Genomic DNA, 21,263 nt, shown 5'->3' with positions numbered 1-21,263 from the left:
GGGTGAGAGCCTTGAGGTAGCACCAGCGCCTGAGAAGGCGCCTGTTACTTAGCCGGCTGTGAAGGGGAGTTTCCCTTTTCACTGGGGGAATTCAGAGGACACTCTGCCCTACTCTTGAAGAAGGCCAGACATTAGCCTGGCTGGCTGCAAACATCCAGAGGCTTAAATGCCTCTCTGTGGTGCTGTGCTCTGATGGTCACCATCTTTGTCCGCTTTGATGTTCCACTATCCCACTCCGTGCTCTTTTTAAGTTCTTAGAAGTTGCAAGAAGTAAGAACAGAGGAATCCTAAAAGCTTTTGATCTTTCTGTTAGGTGCATAGAAAGATGCTGAGGTATGTGCCTCCCCTCCTTGCAGCGGCTACCTGAAAGGGAGGGGCTCCCTGTACTGTAAGCACGTGATTTGCTTGACCCTATCAGTCCTGTCAAATGACATACTCTCCTTGCCCGTCCCCCATGCCTTGTATACAATAAATATCAGCGCATCCAGGCATTCGGGGCCACTGCTGGACTCCGCGCCTTGGTCAGTAGTTGTCCCCCAGCCCCGCTGAATTCTTCTCTTATCTCTGGGTCTTGTGTCTTTCCTGCGATCTATTGTCTCAGCACACAAAAGCATACCCAGTAGACCCTGCGGGGCTGGACCCTGCAGAATTGATGGTAAGTGCCAGGCCCATAGTAAGTGCTCAATAAATCTTAGTTACTGCATCTATTGAGTGCTGTGTGTCCAGGCACCATCTCCCTACACGAAGCCCCTAGGAGGCCAAGGGGCTGTACTGCCTGCACTCACTTTATTATTATTATTATTATTATTATTATTATTTTGAGACGGAGTCTCCTGTCACCCAGGCTGGAGTGCAGTGGCACGATCTCGGCTCACTGCAGCCTCAGCCTCCCAGGTTCAAGAGAGTCTCCTTGCCTCAGCCTCCCAAGTAGCTGGGATTACAGGCGTGTGCCACCACACCCAGCTAAATATTTTTGTATTTTTAGTAGAGACAGGGTTTCACTATGTTAGCCAGGCTGGTCTCAAACTTCTGACCTTGTGATCCCCTGCCTCGGCCTCCCAAAGTGATGGGTTAAAGGCTTGTGCTACATTACAGGTGTGAGCTATGGCTCCCAGCTATTATTATTTTCTTTTATTTGTTTATTTATTTATTTAGAGATACTCTTGCTCTGTTGCCCAGCCTGGAGAGCAGTGGTACAATCTCAGCTCACTGCAACCTCTGCCTCCACGGTTTAAGCGATTCTCGTGCCTCAGCCTCCTGAGCAGCTGGGATTACAGGCACAGGAGCAACCACAGCCAGCTAATTTTTATATGTTTAGTAGACACAGGGGTCTCACCATGTTGGCCAGGCTGGTCTTGAATTCCTGAGCTCAAGTGATTCACCCGCCTTGGCCTCCCAAGTAGCCACCGCTCCCAGACCTGCACTCACTTTGTTAGACGGGAAAAGCAAGACTTGGAAAAGTCACGTCATTGAGGTCATGAAGCTAGTAGGTAAGAATTTCAGCTTCAAATGCAGACTGGCATAAGAAGTCCCTAGGAGTTCACTGCACCATGGGCCCCCAAAGGTCTCCCCAGCTCTTTTTATGGGCACTAGTAAAGGTTATGTTACTTGCTGTTTAGGAAATAGTTGAAGGAGGGTAGCCAAGCCCAAGAATCCCTGGCTCCTTGGAGATCCTCAGGCTTGGCTACCCTCCCAAAGTGCTGGAATCCCGACTGTGGGTTATATAACCCGGGTTGTTTCTTCTCCAGTTTTTTGATAGCTGGCTGCACTAGATACGTGTAGGTTCCTGAAAATGCCACACCCAAGGAGGGTGTTCAATAATGGGTGTTCCTCCCTGACTCTAAATGTCAGATCCTCTCTAAGTACATTTTTTGATTTAAAAAAGGTGAAGTCAGTCAAGGTTGAAGTATGCTTTGAGAATGACAGGAACAAATTGTTTCCATGAGGGAGAGGAACAAGTGTACCCCATGGCACGTAGGCCCAGATCAAGACTTGACCTCCATGACCAGGCATGGTGGCTCACACCTGTAATCCCAGCACTCTGGGAAGCCGAGGTGGGCAGATTACATGAGACCAGGAGTTCAAGACCAGCCTGGCCAACATGTTGAAACATCGCTCTATTAAAAATACAAAAAATTTGGGCCGGGCGCGGTGGCTCACACCTGTAATCCCAGCACTTTGGGAGGCCGAGGCGGGTGGATCACGAGGTCAAGAGATCGAGACCATCCTGGTCAACGTGGTGAAACCCCGTCTCTACTTAAAATACAAAAAAATTAGCTGGGCATGGTGGTGTGTGCCTGTAATCCCAGCTACTCAGGAGGCTGAGGCAGGAGAATTACCTGAACCCAGGGGGCAGAGGTTGCGGTGAGCCGAGATGGCGCCATTGCACTCCAGCCTGGGTAACAAGAGCGAAACTCCGTCTCAAAAAAAAAAAAAAAAAAAAAAAAATTAGCTGGGTGTGGTGGCTTGCACCACCTACTGTAATCCCAGCTACTTGGGAGGCTGTGGCAAGACAATCACTTGAACCTGGGAAGGGGAGATTGCAGTGAGCCAACATTGTACCACTGCACTCCAGCCTGGGCGATAGAGTGAGACCAAAAAAAAAAAACAAAAACAAAAAACTGCACTTTGGTAGGCTGAGGTCAGGAAAAGAAAGACTTGGCCTCCTATGCAATAACTACAAGCTGGACAAATAAACTTTGAGGGCATGAAGGCAGTGTGGTGTTAAGCCACAAACAAAAGGCACAGCTAACAGCCAGCAGTTGAGCTGCCACTTCTGCCACAAGTCAACTATGTGACCCAGGTGCAAACATCATCATCTTCTGTCTGGTTCTGCTTCTGTGGGTGTAGAATGGGGCGATCGATGGCTGTCTTGCTTGGTTGGCCAGGTATTTAACGTGTCAACCACCCAGGCCCAGCATGTTGGGAGTTCATGTACGCCGACCATTTTGCTACATGCAAAATGCTACATTGTTTTCTACATGCCACTTTTTCTCTTTTGGGTTGTTTTTTGAGATAGGGTCTCACATCGCCCAGGCTGGAGTGCAGTGATGCAATCATAGCTCACTGCAGCTTTGACAACCCCAGCTCAAGCAATCCTTCGCCTCAGCCTCCCAAGTAGTGAGCACCACAGATGTGTGCCACCACACCCAGCTAATTTTTTTAACTAAGTGTAGAGACGAGGTCTCTCCATGTTTCCCAGGCTAGTCTTCAGCTCCTGGACTCAAGCGATCCGCCTACCTCCGCCTCCCAAAGCGCTGAGATTATGTAAAAACATGAACCACTGCACCTACCTGTCACATTTTTTGTTCTTTCTTTGCTGCCTTCTTTTGTAATAAGTATATTTTGTAGTAAGTATATTAATGCTGTTTTCTAGTATAGCACTAATTCCTTTAATTATTCCACTAATTCCACTATTCCCCCTTTTTTTTGTGCTATTATTACCCTTATTTTCTGTGTTACAAACCCAACCATACAGTGTTAGTCTTTTTTTTTCTTTTTCTTTTTTTTTTTTTTTGAGGCAGAGTCTAGCTCTGTTCCCCAGGCTGGAGTGCAGCGGTATGATCTCACCTCACCACAGCCTCCGTCTCCCCAGTTCAAACAATTCTCCTGTCTCAGCCTCCCGAGTAGCTGGGACTACAGGCATGCACCACCATACCTGGCTAATTTTTGTATTTTTAGTAGAGACGGAGTTTCACCATGTTGGCCAGGCTGATCTTGAGCTCCTGACCTCGTGATCTGCCCGCTTCGGCCTCCCAAAGTGCTGGGATTACAGGCATGAGCCACTGTGCCCAGTATATTGTTATTCTTATATAATCTTGTTTTAAAAAGCTAAGAGAAAAAATATATACGGAGTTTTAAAAAATAACCTTCTAATTTGCCATTTATACTTCTGTTGATTCTGTTGTGTAGGTAGCGTTACATGGTTTATTACTAAAGAAAATAAATATGGTCAAAAGTCACCAGTGTCCTCATTCAGTGTCTAAACCAGTGCAGGTTGCTGGAACAGAATTTACCCTACAGTTCCGTGAGACATCTGACTTTGTACAGGGCTTTATAGGATCCAAAATACTTTTGTTGTCTGTGGTTTATCTCATGAAACCCCCAGTCCTTTGTGAGCAAATGCCCCGCAGTTTTGCGTGGCCTCAAAACCACCCTGAATTAATAAAAGAATATCTCCTTTCCTCTTCACTTTCTGAGCAACTGGGGCACTGCTCTGTCAACAGAACATTCTCTTCTTCATTTTTTGAGAGATGGGATCTCACAGTGTTGCCCAGGCTGGTCTTAAACTCCTGGCTTCAAGTGATCCTCCTGCTCTGGACTTTACAAGTCTGAGCCACTGAAGCTGGCCTAGAATATTCTTCTGAAACAATTATAAATTTGTTTTAAAATACACTAGGCCTTTGGGATCAGGCTGTACTGCTTTTCAAAGGTTAGGTCAGCCCTAACTTGTCCACACCAACTTGTATCTGAGCTTTTTGTGGCCACTTTTTATACCAAGATCAAGTTGCTGGGGGTTTGAGGAGGGAATGGGACAGAGAAATATATATATATATGTCATGTGCTATGACTGTCATCCCAGAAAATTGTGATACTGTTTTTATTGTACCTTTTTTCTTCCTCTCTTTTTTTTTCACAGCATCTCGCTCTGTCACCCAGGCTGGAATGCAGTGGCACCATCTCAGCTCACTACAACCTCCATGCATTGGGTTCAAACAATTCTCATGCCTCACCCTCCCAAGTAGTTGGGATTACAGGCGTGTGCTACCATGTCCAGCTAATTTTTGTATCTTTTGTAGAAACGGGGTTTCGCCACGATGGCCAGGCTGGTCTCAAACTCCTGACCTCAAGTGATCCACCTGCCTTGGCCTCCCAAAGTGCTGGGACTAAAGGCGTGAGCCACCATGCCTGGCCCACTGTACCTTTTCTGTGTTCAGGTAAATTTAGATACATAAATCCTTACCACTGTGTTATCGTTGCCTAAGATATTTAGCACAAGGCCGGGCACGGTGGCTCACGCCTATAATCCCAGCACTTTGGGAGGCTGAGGCGGGTGGATCACGAGGCCAAGAGATCAAGACCATCCTGGTCAACAAGGTGAAACCCCGTCTCTACTAAAAATACAAAAATTAGCTGGGCATGGTGGCATGCGCCTGTAGACCCCGCTACTCGGGAGGCTGAGGCAGGAGAATTGCTTGAACCCAGGAGGCAGAGGTTGCGGTGAGCCAAGATCATGCCATTGCACTCCAGCCTGGGTAACAGGAGCGAAACTCCGTCTCAAAAAAAAAAAAAAAAAAAAAAAAGAGTATTTAGCACAGTAACATGCTGTCCTGGTTTCTAGACTAGGAGCAATAGGCTATTCCGTACGCTACATGGCAGATAACCTCGGTGTGTAGTAGGCTATACTGTCTAGGTTTGTGTGAGCGTACTCGGTGATGTTCACACAACACTGATAGCACCTAACAATGTGTTTATCAGAACATGTTCCTGTTCTGCATGGCCATGGATTTCCCCTAGATATTAATCCTTCCTAGGAGCCAGAGAGAAATTGATTGTTTTTTTTTTTTTTTTCTAAGATGGAGTCTTGCTCTGTCACTCAGGCTGGAGTACAGTGGTGTGACCTCAGCTCACTGCAGCCTTTGCCTCCTGGGTTCAACAGATTATCCTGGCTGGGCACCATGGCTAATGCCTGTAATCCCAGCACTTTGGGAGGCAAGGTGGGAGAATCGTGATATCAGGAGTCCAAAACCAGCCTGGCCAAATGGTGAAACCCCGTCTCTAATAAAAATCACAAAAATTAGCATGGTGTCAGGCACCTGTCATCCCAGCTACTTGGGTGGCTGAGGCAGGAGAATTGCCAGAACCCAGGAAGTGGAGGTTGAGCGTGAACCGAGATGGTACCACTGCACTCTAGCATGGGAGGCAGAGCAAGACTCTATCTCAAAAGAAAAAAAAAAAAAAAAAAAAAAAAATTCTCCTGCCTCAGCCTCCTGAGTAGCTGTGGGACTACAGGCATATACCACCATGCCCAGCTAATTTTTTTTTTTTTTTTTTTTTTTTGAGACTGAGTTTCACTCTTGTTGCCCAGGCTGGAGTGCAAAGGCATGACCTTGGCTCACCACAACTTCCACCTCTCAGGTTCAATCGATTCTCCTGCCTCAGCCTCCGCAATAGCTGGGATTATAGGCATGCACCACCACGTCCAGCTAATTTTGTATTTTTAGTAGAAATGGAGTTTCTCCAGGTTGGTTAGGCTGGTCTCAAACTCCTGACCTCAGGTGATCCACCTGCCTCAGCCTCCCAAAGTGCTGGGATTACAGGCCTGAGCCACTGTACCCAGCCTAATTTTTGTATTTTTAGTAGAGATGGGGTTTCACCACGTTGGCAATGCTCATTAATTTTGAAAGCTTCCAAGACTTTACTTACAAAAGAAGACAGGCTTAACATAACACGGGGTAGCAGATTATACAGAAGAAAAGGCCAGGCCCTTGGCCTGGGTACTCTGGATAATGGTATTTGTGTTCTTGGAGACTTTGTATCATCACCACAGAATGGGCTTCCTAGAAATTGGCATTCATCCCTTGCATCAAATAAAGCAGTATGCATTCTCATCTCCCCAGGCCAACTAAGAAGTGTTTGAGGAGCTAGGCACAGTGGCTCTTGCCTATAATCCCAGCACTTTGTGGGGCCAAGGTGTGAGGATTGCTTAAGCCCAGGAGTTATCAGCCTGGGCAACATAGTGAAGTGCCAACCCTACAAAAAATAAAATATAAAAAAATATTAGCTGGGCATGGTGGTATATACCTGTAGTCCTAGCTATCTGGGGGGCTGAGGCAGGAGGGTCACCTAAGCCCAAAGGTTGAGGCTACAGTGATACAGTAAGCTAAGGCTGTGCCACTCTACTCCAGCCTGGAGGACAGAGCAAGACCCTGTCTCAAAAAAAAACCCAGAAAACCAAGAGTGTTTGAAACCTGCCCTATCTGCTCTCCTTCAGTTTCCCAATTGGAGCAGGTCCCTGGAACGAAATAAAAACAAATGTTGAGGGCTCTGTGCCAACAGTCGTCAGAGGTTAGGAAGCTCCAGGAAGGATGAGTGATGGAGAGGGGTGAGCACCTCTGGGCAGCAGCCCCCCTGCCCAGGACACCTCAGTCACAGGGTGGGAGTACCATGCAGAGAAGAAGGGGTCCCTAAGGGTAAGAAAGACTCATCTGCAGCCTCTACACCTTCAGGGCAGATGTGGCGGCTCACTACAGCCAAACAAAACTGAAGTCACAATTCTTTTTTTTTTTTTTTTTTTTTTTTTTTGAGACGGAGTTTCGCTCTTGTTACCCAGGCTGGAGTGCAATGGCGCGATCTCGGCTCACCGCAACCTCCGCCTCCTGGGTTCAAGCAATTCTCCAGCCTCAGCCTCCTTAGTAGCTGGGATTACAGGCACGTGCCACCATGCCCAGCTAATTTTTTGCACTTTTAGTAGAGACGGGGTTTCACCATGTTGACCAGGATGGTCTCGATCTCTCGACCTCGTGATCCACCCGCCTCGGCCTCCCAAAGTGCTGGGATTACAGGCTTGAGCCACCGCGCCCGGCTGAAGTCACAATTCTTGCACAGCACTGTTCATATTCACAATAGCCAAAAAGCAAAAACAACCCAAATGTCCATCAGCCGATGGATAAGTGTTTTTTTTTGTTTTTGTTTTTTTTTTTGAGACGGAGTTTCGCTCTTGTTACCCAGGCTGGAGTGCAATGGCACGATCTCGGCTCACCGCAACCTCCGCCTCCTGGGTTCAGGCAATTCTCCTGCCTCAGCCTCCTGAGTAGCTGGGATTACAGGCATGTGCCACCATGCCCAGCTAATTTTTTGTATTTTTAGTAGAGATGGGGTTTCACCATGTTGACCAGGATGGTCTCGATCTCTCGACCTCGTGATCCACCCGCCTCGGTCTCCCAAAGTGCTGGGATTACAGGCTTGAGCCACCGCGCCAGGCCTAAATTTTTTTTTTTAATGTGGTCCATCCAAACAGTGGAGTATTATGTGGCTACAAAAAGTAATGAAGAGCCAGGCATGGTGGCTCATGACTTGTAATCCCAGCACTTTGGGAGGCCAAGGTGGGCGGATCACAAAGTCAGAAGTTCAAGATCAGCCTGGACAATATGGTTAAACCCTGTCTCTACTAAAAATACAAAAGTTAGCTGGTTGTGGTGGTGGGAACCTGGGTAGTCCCAGCTACTTGGGAGGTTGAGGCAGAATTGCTTGAACCTGGGTGGCAGAGGTTGCAGTGAGCTGAGATCATACCATTGTACACTAGCCTGGGCAACAGAGCAAGACTCCGTTTAAAAAAAAAAAAAAAAATTAGCCGGGCATGGTAGCAGGTGCTTGTAGTCCCAGCTACTCGAGTCTGAGGCAGGAGAATTGCTTGAGGCTGAGGCAGGAGAATTGCTTGAACCCAGGAGGCAGAGGTTGCAGTGAGCTGAGATCATGCCACTGCACTCCAGCCTGGGCAACAGAGTGAAACTCTCTCTTAAAAAAAAAAAAAAAAAAAGTAATGAAGTACCGATTCATGCCATGACACAAGTGAGCCTTGGAGAATTATGCTAAAGGAAAGAGCCAGTCATAAAAGGCCACATATCATATGACTCCATTTATACAAAATGTCTAGGACAGGAGAATCCCTGGAGGCAAAAGGCAGTTTAGTGGTTCCTCAAAGCTTGAGAGGCAGGACAAGTGCGTAGATTCTGAGAGTGATGGCTAAGGCGTGTGGGGTTTATTTAGGCAATGAAAATATTCTAAAATTGATTATCATTATAGCACAGCATTGTGAATATGCTAAACACCACGGAATTGTATGCTTTGAAATGGTAAAGTTTATGTCAACTGCATTGTATCTCAGTCATCATTTTCTAAACATTAAAAAAACACAATGAGATAACATGCCTAAGTTGACACATCAGCTAATCCTTTCCTCTCCTAGTAAAATGGAGTTTTGCTTCTTCGCTGTTTTGTTTTTCCTTTCCTTTTTTCCTCCCCTGTACACCATGTTCTTCTCCAAAGCTGCTGCAATAACCTGGCACTTATAGGATGGGGGTGTGATCTCACCAGAGAGTAATTAATATTGACTTCGTAATGCTGAGACCAAGGCTGTGGCAGGCAGGGTTCTTAGCTGCAAACCAGAGCATGAAACTGGCTAAGCTCGCAGAAATGGAATTTACCAAAAAGATAGTTCAGAGCTTAGAGAACTGCTGAGAAGGTGGAAAGCTGAGGCACAGAAAATGCACCTGTAGCATCCTCACCTGTAGCATCCTCACCTGAAGGTTGTTTTCTAGCCTTGATTCCAAAGGTTAAAGCAACTGGCTTTTTAATCATTAAAATAACAGGCTGGGTGCGGTGGCTCACACCTGTAATCCCAGCACTTTGGGAGGCGGAGGTGGGCAGATCACTTGAGACCAGGAATTCAAGACCTACCTGGTGAAACCCCCATCTCTACCACAAATACGAAAATTAGCCAGGCATGGTGGTGTGTGCCTGTAATCCCAGCCACTTGGGAGACTGAATTGGGAGGAGCTCTTGAGCCCAGGAGGCGAAGGTTGCAGTGAGCCGATTGTGACACTGCACTGCAGTCTGGGCGACAGAGTGAGACACTGTCTCAAAACAAAACAAACAAAGAAAAAAACAGAACATCAGAGACAACTTTTTTTTTTTTTTTTTTTTTTGAGACGGAGTTTCGCTCTTGTCACCCAGGCTGGAGTGCAATGGCGCGATCTCGGCTCACCGCAACCTCCGCCTCCTGGGTTCAGGCAATTCTCCTGCCTCAGCCTCCTGAGTAGCTGGGATTACAGGCACGCGCCACCATGCCCAGCTAATTTTTTTGTATTTTAGTAGAGACGGGGTTTCACCATGTTGACCAGGTTGGTCTCGATCTCTCGACCTTGTGATCCACCCGCCTCGGCCTCCCAAAGTGCTGGGATTACAGGCTTGAGCCACCGCGCCCGGCAACTTTTTTTTTTTTTTAAAACGGAGTCTCACTTTGCTACAACCTCTGCCTTCCAGGTTCAAGCAATTCTCCTGCCTCAGCCTCCCAAGTAGCTGAGATTACAGGCCCGTGCCACCACCATGCCTGGCTAATTTTTGAATTTTTTGTTTGTTTGTTTGTTTTGAGACAGAGTTTTGCTCTTGTTACCCAGGCTGGAGTGCAATGGCGCGATCTCGGCTCACCGCAACCTCCGCCTCCTGGGTTCAGGCAATTCTCCTGCCTCAGCCTCCTGAGTAGCTGGGATTACAGGCACGCGCCACCATGCCCAGCTAATTTTTTGTATTTTTAGTAGAGACGGGGTTTCACCATGTTGACCAGGATGGTCTCGATCTCTTGACCTCCTGATCCACCCGCCTCGGCCTCCCAAAGTGCTGGGATTACAGGCTTGAGCCACCGCGCCCGGCGTAATTTTTGAATGTTTAATAGAGACAGGGTTTCACCATGTCGGCCAGGCTAGTCTTGAACTCTTGACCTCAAGTGATCCTCCTGCCTCAGCCTCCCAAAGTGCTGGGATTACAGGTGTGAGCCACCGCACCCAGCCAGGAGACAACTTTTTAATATCTATTCTCCTTGGAAAAGGAGGACATTAGGAATTTGGGAGAAGTTTGGGAGAAAGTACATACAAGAAAAAAATTTAACAACCATCATCAGACTAGGGAACCTCAGCAGAATAACATTACCATGTCATTTTACAGAAAACATCACCCTTAAAACATGATTATTTTTGCAGTTAAGATGCACCCCTGATGCACCCTGTTTGGTGACTGGCCTCCACTGCCCTCTCACACATGGGAGGAACCAGAGACTCTCCTAGTATTTATTTATTTATTTTTTGAGATGGAGTCTTGCTTCTTCACCCAGGCTGGAGGGCAATGGCACAATCTTGGCCTTGCAACCTCCACCTCCTAGGCTTAAGCAATTCTCTGCCTCAGCCTCCCAAGTAGCTGGGATTATAGACACCCGCCACCACACCCAGCTAATTTTTGTGTTTTTAGTAGTGATGGGGTTTCACCCTGTTGGCCAGGCTGGTCTCTAACTCCCGACCTCAAATGAGCCACCTGCGTCGGCCTCCCACAGTACTGGATTACAGATGTGAGCCACTACACCGGGCCTCTCCTAGTATTTCAACAGAGTCACAGATGGCATCCCGTGTCACTCTTCTCTCCTCTCGCTCCATGCAGCCAGGCCTTCCTCTCCGTTAGTCGACTCACACAGAAAAAAGACCCTTTTATATTTCCCCACATCCCACACATTCAGCGTTCCCATGAGGAAGTGACTTTGCTTGAGGGTTTAAACGATTGCTACATCACAGCCCAGTAGATCCTGTCTTTAAAGTCCCTGAGCCCTATCAAAGGTGTTATGCCGAACAGCTGTCCTGGTGGAACCCCACAGCCCAGGTCTTACCAGCTGACCATTTTTTCGCCCTGCTTGTATAGCTCATTTGAATGAAACACAGCAGTGCCCCAAGAAGACTTACCTAGAAGAGCCAATCAGTAACAGCAGTCCCTGAACCCAAAGTTGGAGGACAGGAGGGTGAAGTCAAAAGCTGCTTTGATGTCCCAATTTGCATTCTGTCAATCACTGCCTAAATGAAAATGTTTTTGAAAAAAACAATTTGATTTTTATACCCAGTATCATCAATGCTTTGTGGGAAAGGACCACAGGAAAAAATGAAAGGCATCTATATATAAAATCTTTATTACAGGCAGTATTGGTCCATACACTAACACAATACCAACAGTACAGGTTTAATCTTTCAAAATCATCATTTAAACAGCAAAAGACCAAGAAATAAAATTTGAGTCAATTAATTATTTTTCAAAATATTCTCAATGCACATTATCCTTAATTCCCTTATTATAGTGAAACATACAAATACAGAAAAATACCCCATTTAACAAATACTAGTGTTAAATGGTTATTTGGCTTAAAATCTGAGTTAAGAAAATCCTTTTTAGCAACCTACATACAGATAAGTAGCAAACTTTATTATATTAAACAAATTCATTCTGCTAAAACATGTGAAGAATTTCATCCATCATGTATTCTGATCCCAGTACAAGTGTTGATTCTCTTACCACCATGATTCTTAATATGAAGGACCAACTCAAAGAGTTGTCCTAGATATAACCTTATCCTCTTCCCCAACACACTTCATCCAAAAGTCTGTTCAACAGATGGCAACCGGGTAGCAGTCACTTCACCATCTGATGCCAATGGTTCCGTGAGAGCGTGGCCAGTCCTGTGAAACAGCCCATTTTCCTACCTACTGTGGGTTGCTGCTCAGGAGGAACGATATACGCCAATACAAGCAGAAAATCTGCAGCTCCTCTGCTACGTGCCTTAGAACACTTTCAATTTTTCTGGTCAATGCTCTGATTAGGTATCATACATAAAAGCCTGCATATTAGTTTAAATCTTTAAACAAAAAACTATATTTTCCAAAGTCATTATCATTTGGGGCAATTAAGTGATCTTTTCGTGCTTTGTTGAGCTTCATCTTTAGGGCGTCTCTTCTTTCTTCCCATTCATGAAGTTCCGCGTTTCCGTGTGCAAATTTACAGCTGCTTCCTTCTGGGCAGGTACCATTCATATACCTGTGAGAACAAGTCAGCTGCTCAGCATCCACAAGTTATTTCAAAAAATCATGCTGTGATTCTTGAAACTGTATGCTTCACTAGCTGTATGATTTGCATACAACTTTTAGTTAGGAACCTCAAGCCTAGAAAGGTAAATATTTTATAGCCATGACATCTACAGTAGAAAAATCAGGCCGGGTACAGTGGCTCACACCTGTAATCCTGGCACTTTGGGAGGCTGAGGCAGGCGGATTACCTGAAGTCAGAAGTTCGAGACCAGCCTGACCAACATGGTGAAACCCCGTCTCTAGTAAAAATAAAATTAGCCAGGCGTGGTGGTGCGCGCCTGTAATCCGAGCTACTTAGGACGCTGAAGCAGGAGAATCACTTGAACCCAGGAGGTGGAGGTTGCTGTGAGCCGAGATTGCGACACTGCACTCCAGCCTGGGTGACAGAGCGAGACTCCATCTTAAAAAAAAAAAAAAAAAAAAGGAAACATTAGTACTTTATTTAAATATACTCGGTGAAAAGTATTGACTGATAGGAGAAAAAAGACTATAGTTGTTCCTGATGTAACAAAAATAAATCAGAGGCAGCATTAAGGAAAAAAATGTCTTCAATAGTTTTAAGGATCACCTGGATCTAAATTAGGGAATTAAATACTAACAGTAATTTAACAAAATGAGCAACTCCAGAATTACCTAATTTTTCACTGAAAAATTTTTTTTTTTTTTTTTTTTTTTTTTTGAGACAAGAGTCTCAGTCTGTCGCCCAGGCTGGAGAGCAGTGGTGCCAATCTAGGCTCACGGCAACCTCTGCCTCCAGGGTTCAAGTGATTCTCCTGCCTCAGCCTCCCAAGTAGCTGGGATTACAGGCACCTGCCACCATGGCTGGCTAATTTTTGTAGTTTTAACACAGATGGGGTTTCACCATGTTGCCCAGGCTGGTCTTGAACTCCTGACCTCAAGTGACCCACCCACCTCACCCACCAAAGTGCTGGGATTACAGGTGTGAGCAACTGTGCCCCACCACACTGAAAAACTTTCCAAGAAAACTTAAAGGAGTGATACATATTAACATCTTCCTTTGATCTAATTTTTAGATTTTAAATATAATGTAAAAGCCATTTCAAATCTGATGAACATTTACTGTGAGCAAAGTTTGTGGCAAAGGGTTAGAGAATCACAATGGTGAACTCAAAGGTCATTTGGACAAATTGGAATGAACGTACTTCTCTATTCAATTATCCTAAGACACTTCAAATTAGTATTAGAAGACTAATAAATCTTTTCACATAACCTAAGAGGAGTAAAAGGAATGGTATGATGAGCAACTAAACGCTTTCGGCCAAAACCCAAGGATTCTTCAGGGTCTGTCAGAGCACAGCAACATTAGAACTTTAGCATCCAAATATTCTGGGTCAGCTGACATATCCATTAAAATTTGAGATCAGCAAGTTTTACATGGAAAACTTGTAAAAATCTACATACCTATCACAAATACTGAAATACCCTGTTGGGAAGCGGTGCTGCCAGCAGTACTGGTCGTCCTCGGTGTGGAAAACCTTCTCTTTGTGCTTCTCGGAGGAGATGTGGCCCTGCCACTGCTTCTCACTGTTGCAGTTTTTCCCACACATCCAGCAGTGAAAGTCCACCTAATGTGTAGCAAAGACACATATCCCATCGGTCACCTGATCTAAGATCCAGACTCAATTCCAGAAAGCCCAGGCTGGTGGGAGAGCCAGGCAAGACATAAAACACTCAGTTTAGAAACAGGGACAAGGGCCCGGATGCAGAGGCTCACGCCTGTAATCCCAGCACTTTGGGAAGCCAAGGCAGGCAGATCATGAGGTCAGGAGATGGAGACCTTCCTGGCCATGGTGAAACCCCACCTCTACTAAAATGCAAAAAATTAGCTGGGTGTGGTGGCATGCGCTTATAGTCCAGCTACTTAGGAGGCTGAGTCAGGGGAATCGCTTGAACCCAGGAGATGGAGGTTGCAGTGAGACAAGATCGTGTGCCACTGCACTCCAGCCTGGTGACAGAGCAAGACTCCATCTCAAAAAAAGAAAGAAAGAAAGGAAAGAAAGAAAGAAAGAAAGAGAGAGAGAGAGAAATAGGGACAAGGAAAGGACCACAGCATGGGAAAGCCAGCCACCACTCAGGACACAGAGAAGAAGGGTGACGAATCCTGCCACCTATCCAGGAAGTCTCTGGTAATGAAGCAATAGTTGCTGGTGTGCAAACAAGGATGTTTGCTGGGAGGATAAGAGGCAGGTGCAAACAAGCATTCAGGAAAGAATTAACACCATCAAGAAAAGCAAGAGAGGACGCGAAAGACCAGGCCATGCCAACTCCAAAAGGACGAGCAGCAGCTCCACTCAGTGTGCATGAACCGAGCCCCTGCTACAGCATCTGTGGGGAACAGACCTACACAAAAGGAACTGTTATGGGGGGATTTAAATGCTACAACAGATGCGAATTCTAAGTGCTAGATAGTATTGCTGAAATGTCCTGGGCAATAATTATCTGCAACACTGGATAAAAACAGATTTGGACTCATTCAGTGTGGAGTATAAATGAGACTTTTTATGACTTTCTTTTAGAGACACAGTCTCGCTGTCATCCAGGCTAGAGTACCATGGTGAGATCATAGCTCATTGCTGCCTTGAACTCCTGGGCCCAAAGGGTCCTCCCACCTCAGCCTCCCGAGTGGCTAGGATTACAGGTGCAAGCTATCACACCCAGCTCCAAGACTCTTTATTATTAAACACCCCTGGTAAGCCTTATTTATTTATTTGTTTATTTGTTTATTGAGACAGAGTCTCACTCTGTTGCCCAGGGTGCAGTGGAATGATGTGATCTTGGCTCACTGCAACCTCCATCTCCCAGGTTTCAATGATTCTCCTGCCTCACCCTCCTAAGTAGCTGGGCTTACAGGTGCATGCCACCATGCCTAGTTAATTTTTTGCATTTTTAGTGGAGATACGGTTTCACCAAGTTGGCCAAGCTGGTCTGGAACTCCTAACCTTAGGTGATCTGCCTGCTTCGGCCTCCTACAGTGCTGGGATTACAGGCGTGAGCCACTGTGCCCACCCTCAGGTAAGCCTTATGATCCAGCAAGTCCAAGTGACCCTACTCTAGAAGCACTAAGGAGCAGCCAGGCACAGTGGCTCATGCCTATAATCACAGCACTTCGGGAGGCCGACGCAGGAGGAGGCCTTCAGCCCAGGAGTTTCAGACTAGTGTGGGCAACATGGCAAGATCCTTGTCTCTACAAAAAACACAAAAGTTAGCCAGGCGTGGTGGCAAGTACCTGTAGCCCTAGCTACTCAGAAGGCTGAGATAGGAGGATGACCTAAGTCTGGGAGGTTGTGGCTGCAGTGAGCCATAAGTGTATTCTGCCCTGGGTGACACAGCCAGACCCTGTCTCAAAAAAAGAAAAAAAAAAGGAAAGAAAAGAAAAAGGAAGGAGAAAAAAAAAAAAAAAAAAAAAAAAAAAAATATATATATATATATATATATATATATATATATATATATATAAAATAAAGCAAACACTAAGGAGCACTAAGGTAGCAAGGGAATCAAAGATAGACATTCACAGGGCACATCACAAGCAAGACACGCTGGGCAAGGCCAGGCCACACCCAAGCCCTGCAAGGGGCAGTGAAACTGAATCCAACTGTCTCAATAGACCGAGGTGCCAAAAAACAAAAAATAAGGGCAGTAACGCATACACTTATGAAAATTTTTAACAGCACACCAAGCAGAACTGTAAATTATTTAAGAATAAATGTGTCATCCGTAGGTAAACATGGCCTGGAAAAATACACACCGGATCTGTTCCCCCTGGGAAGGGGAACATATGGGGTTCCAACTTTATCAGTAGCCTTTTATTTATTTTACAGAAGGAACCGCAACAAATTGTTAACATCAGTTAACCTGCAATGGTGGGCTCAAGATATTCATTATATTATCCTATTCACTTTTCTGAAATCTTTAACAGAAAACCAAAACAGTTAACAGACCACTGGTAACTTAATGTCCCCAACAACCAGAGATGGAGAGGCTAGACTGCAGGCAGTAAGCCGGGAATGTAAGGTCCAGTGGGGTAGACAGCCCACATTCCTGAGCCATCTGCTGGGGCCTCCCACTGGGGAAGTCAGAGACTCTTCACACTTCACTGATCCATCAGGACAACCCCACCAGGAGACGTAAATAATCTACCGAGGGTGCCAGGCAAGTAAGGAGAGAAACCAGGACTTGGATTTACAGTTCTCTGGCTCCAAAGTCAGAAGGATTGAGGAAAGGATTTTTTCACATGAGGAGAACTCATCTAATGGCAGGAAACCATTAGAGAGAGAAGATGAAAACACGGAACAGAGAAGGGCAGGTAGTAAGTCATGGAGTCAGGTTTTGGAGAAGATGGGAAAGAAAAAAAAGGCTCCATCAACAGCTTGGCAAAGTGAGGGGAAATGACCCACAGTACTTACTGTAACTTCAGCATAATCTGTTGGCATGTGAATTTGTTTTCCATTTTCCTTGTTTGACTGACTGGCTACATCTTCACTTTTTTCATTTTTTTGACTCTTTAGCCAGAGTTCATAAAATTGCTCCATATCTTGTACTAAAGAAAAATAAAATACTTTCAGCAGCTGCAACTAAACACCATTTAAATACACACAACTGTGCTCACATTTTGTATCAGTCAGCATACATTTCAAAAGAAACTCAAGAGGGCTGAAGGAGACTGTTATATTAGACATGGAGAGATCACCCAGTCCATGCAGCAGGTAAACTCTCATGCATAAGAACTAATTTCAGGACTGTTAGATGGCAAATGTTAGTTCTCCGGGTTAATGAACCCCCCCCCCCGCATTTGCATAATGCTTTGGGGTATTTAAAACTCAGAACCATTATAAACGGTATTGCCACAAAAGCCTCAGCGCTGCCTCTGTCGCCCTGCATTCCACACTCAGTGTCAGAGCTAGAACCAAACAAGGCTACTTACGTGGCTTGGGGGACTTGGAGCTGATATACTCCTCACTGCTTACTGAGAAAGATGAGAAACATACTACTACTGGACCAAGATTCTGACCCTGATGGGAGTCCATCAGTCAAGCCACAGTCCCAGCGGGCAGACATGCTGGGCTGCAACTGACAAGACAACCATGACCAAGTCCTGGGCAGTGGCTGCCAGTTGCTTCCTATGGCAAGAATAGGTGTATTCTGCATTATTGCCGAGTGCTACAGCCGAGGTTTCTCAACCTCTGTGCAACTGACATTCTGGCTAGAGAATTCTTTGCTGGGGACATGCCCTGTGCATTACAGGATGGTCAGCAGCATCCCTGGCCTCTACACACCAGATTCCAGAAGCAACTTCTGCCAGTCATGACAATGAAATGTCTCCAGACATTGCCAAATGTCCCCAGGGAAGGGGAGGTGAGTGGCAAAACTTGTTCCCAGTTGAGAACCACTGTGCTAAAAACTCTGGTAATGAGAATGTGGTCAAAACTTGGCTTTGTTGTCTGCTCACGGTTTCTAACAAAGTATCATCAGGCAAAGATTAGAGAGAAACTACAACTCTTTCTTCCTTAAGACCAGTGGTGGCAGGAGCCTGGTATGCAAGGGCATCTTCAGTACGGCAGGACTGCATGGCCTTACTTCGAGCAAGACAGGTAGAGGGAATCCCCTCCACCCATCAGTGATGATTTATGTAGTTGAAACATGGCAGGCGACAGTCAAATCTAGTTCTTAAAATCAGTCTGCGGTCAGTATACCTTTCATCAGTTTACTTAAGATTAACGAATAATGATCCTTGCAATAAAACATTTTATGGTCAAAAGTGAAAGGTTGTCTGCAGCTCCTGTAAAAGGCTCTCACAATAAACTTGGAATTTGACCAAGATAAACATTCTTTCCTTGGACCTCTAACTCTGAGCCTGTTTGATTAGTAATGCCTCCCTGAAGAAACCCCCAATTCTAACCTGGTTAATTCAGAGGGCAAACTATTTCCAATACCAGCAGATGATCTGATTTAAACAGTAAAAGAGTAGTGAACTTCCCCACCGAGGCCATTTTTTAGGAAAACATCTATTACATTTAAGGATGCAGACCTATATATTTATATCCAAATCTGACCTAACCAAACACAGATCAGATGGCAGATCCTACCCCACTGAGGCTATGCCCACATTTTCCAGGTATCACCACCAACAGAGCTACTGATGAAACAGGGTGCAACCGTTTAGAATGCAAACTGCTTTCTATGTTCACAGGAAGCTGGCACATTGACAGAGAGGAAAGGAACTTTCAGGCAAGCCAGCTCAAGGACACAGCTAAAAGATTAACTTACTCCCATTCTCCTTCATGTAAGTCCAAACTTCTCTTTCCTCAGGACTATGAGCAAAGGAACAGTTTCCAACATATTGACATTTTTTCCCAGAAGCAATATGGTTGCACAGCTGTATAAAAAAAATATGAATATGATTAAAACAAAGTACACATAATAAAACTGCCTAATTTTTACATTTAAGCAAAATAAGCATTTATTATCCATGCTAATACTTAGTAATCAAATTCTAAAGTAAGATTAATTTGATTCTATTCGAATTGACTGTATGCCCTAAATATATGAGATGACACTGATATTAAGGTTTCTATCTCAAAATTTTTCAAAAGAAAATTTCTAAAACAGAGTAAAGCATGGAACATTTTCTTACAAGCAAACGTCTATAAACTCACTTATTCAGAACATTTAATCTCACAATGAACATCCCTGGCTCTCTCAGTCTGACAGCTCCTGTGTCCCCTGCAGAAGACTCATGATTCCTCCACATCAGCACTTGAAAGCAGTAAAGAAACTGCAGCCTACTCCAAAGGTTACTAAACAGTGCCCAAAACATTTCAGAACTTTAACTTACTTATAATCAGTACTGGAAGCTAACCTCGGCCAGAATTCACTACATATGCATTATCAGAAGACAATTATCACACTAGCCATACCATGGAGTTACACAGCTTTCAAATAGTACCTCTTCAGGTTATTGGTATTTTTATTTAACAAAGTAAACACAGTGATACTGGTAGGGAAATAAAGTGATCGTGATCAGCAGAACGCAGACTTCCGTTAAGAATCATGACCCAGGAACCAAGAAAACCTCCACGACTGAGAGTCCGTTCTTGAATACCATCAACCTACTTGTCTGTAAGAGGCAGAAATCCTAGTACAACTAATTATTAGCTTATCTTAGTTTGTGCTTCAACGGGAGCTGGCCCTCTATTATTGAGCCTGTGTGACATTAAATGCTTAGCATCTGCCACGTTTTTCAGAGTTTTTGCTAAAGCTTGGACAGCCCTGTTAACACTGCACATTTCCTGCCTAAGAGCAATGTCAGTGACCCCACCCTTAAAGTCTTCTGCATAAAGTCAGTGGTGGATAAAATAGTCATATTCTTTCCCCCAACAAACCCCAATAAGCATTGAGTCATATTACTAGGGAAACATTTACCATAGCCTTTTAAAGCTCAATGATAAGGAGCAGGGAGAAGAGAAGGTAAAGGAGAAGGCCGGGTACTGTGCTGGGTGTTTACGTAACACCATCGCACGTAATTATTCTGATCTTGAAGATGACTGTCTGAAGAAACCACCTGAGTTGTCCTGGACTTTCCTCTTCATGGGAGAGAGGCTCTGGAGAGCATCTAGAGGTAATTCAGTTTGCTTCAGATGAGCAAACTGAGGCTGAATAACTTGACCAGGGCCCTTCTGGCAGGCTTTGAAGCCACGGTCTTTGCACCTCACCACACTGTCTACATACGTACACCCACACAGCATAATTTCTTCTTTAAGAAAAGAGGTCCCTGGCTGGGCGCGGTGGCTCACACCTGTAATCCCAGTACTCTGGGAGGCCGAGGCAGGTGGATCATGAGGTCAAGAGATTGAGACCATCCTGGTCAACATGGTGAAACCCCGTCTCTACTAAAAATACAAAAAATTAGCTGGGCGTGGTGGCGTGTGCCTGTAATCCCAGCTACTCAGGAGGCTGAGGCAGGAGAATTGCCTGAACCCAGGAGGCGGAGGTTGCGGTGAGCCGAGATCACACCATTGCACTCCAGCCTGGGTAACAAGAGCGAAACTCCGTCTCAAAAAAAAGAAAAAAGAAAAAAGGTCCCTTAGTAATACCTAGTATGGCAGCAGAAAAAAGAGGAAATCAGCTACTGTAATGTCACACAGTAGTACACCACCTTCGAGATTCAAGAATAACCAAACACTCTAAGCAGCTGCCTCAGGAACCAGGGTTGTTCCTAGTTGTCCTCATTTTAACAAAGTACTTGATATACATATTATCTCCATCATCCTTTAAACCAAAAGAAATCAGGGTTACAAATAAACCTCTTTCCCCCTCCTACATAACCCACTAAAAAAAATCTGAGCCTAAAACCACTCTGGATTAAACATAAGCATACCACTGCCTTGCAAAGACTGTGTTACTTGTGCAAATTTTATAAAACTGCAAGCTACTGTAGGTGGTGAAAAATACAACTTCAACACTTTCTTGCAGTTCAGAGGGAGGTCTTATTTACAAGGGGACTCTTCAGTCCACCTGCCCTGCTTCTCTGGGCAAAAGGTTCCCTCCATATTTAGTCCATCTGGGGAG

At 45.1% G+C, this 21,263-nt stretch overlaps 1 protein-coding gene across 3 annotated transcripts in view; it reads right to left on the bottom strand.

Moving 5' to 3' along the window:
• Nucleotides 1-11,704: 11,704 nt before the first annotated feature.
• Nucleotides 11,705-21,263, bottom strand: part of ZC3H7A (zinc finger CCCH-type containing 7A) — a 46,338-nt gene continuing 36,779 nt past the window's right edge. For 2 of the 3 annotated variants that reach the window (XM_039477762.2, XM_074382222.1), the window contains 4 exons: nt 18,963-19,071; nt 17,102-17,235; nt 14,097-14,260; nt 11,705-12,624 (listed from right to left, as the gene is read on the bottom strand). In XM_039477762.2, coding sequence (XP_039333696.1) covers nt 12,435-12,624; nt 14,097-14,260; nt 17,102-17,235; nt 18,963-19,071 — 597 coding nt within the window. In that variant the 3' untranslated portion in view covers nt 11,705-12,434. The remainder of the gene's footprint in view (nt 12,625-14,096; nt 14,261-17,101; nt 17,236-18,962; nt 19,072-21,263) is intronic. The other variant, XM_039477763.2, reaches the window with a different exon arrangement.

Source organism: Saimiri boliviensis, chromosome 12 (assembly GCF_048565385.1).
Source record: "Saimiri boliviensis isolate mSaiBol1 chromosome 12, mSaiBol1.pri, whole genome shotgun sequence".
NCBI classification, from domain to species: domain Eukaryota; kingdom Metazoa; phylum Chordata; class Mammalia; order Primates; family Cebidae; genus Saimiri; species Saimiri boliviensis.
Note: the sequence above shows the minus strand (reverse complement) of the source record. Positions and strands in the feature narration are given on the sequence as shown.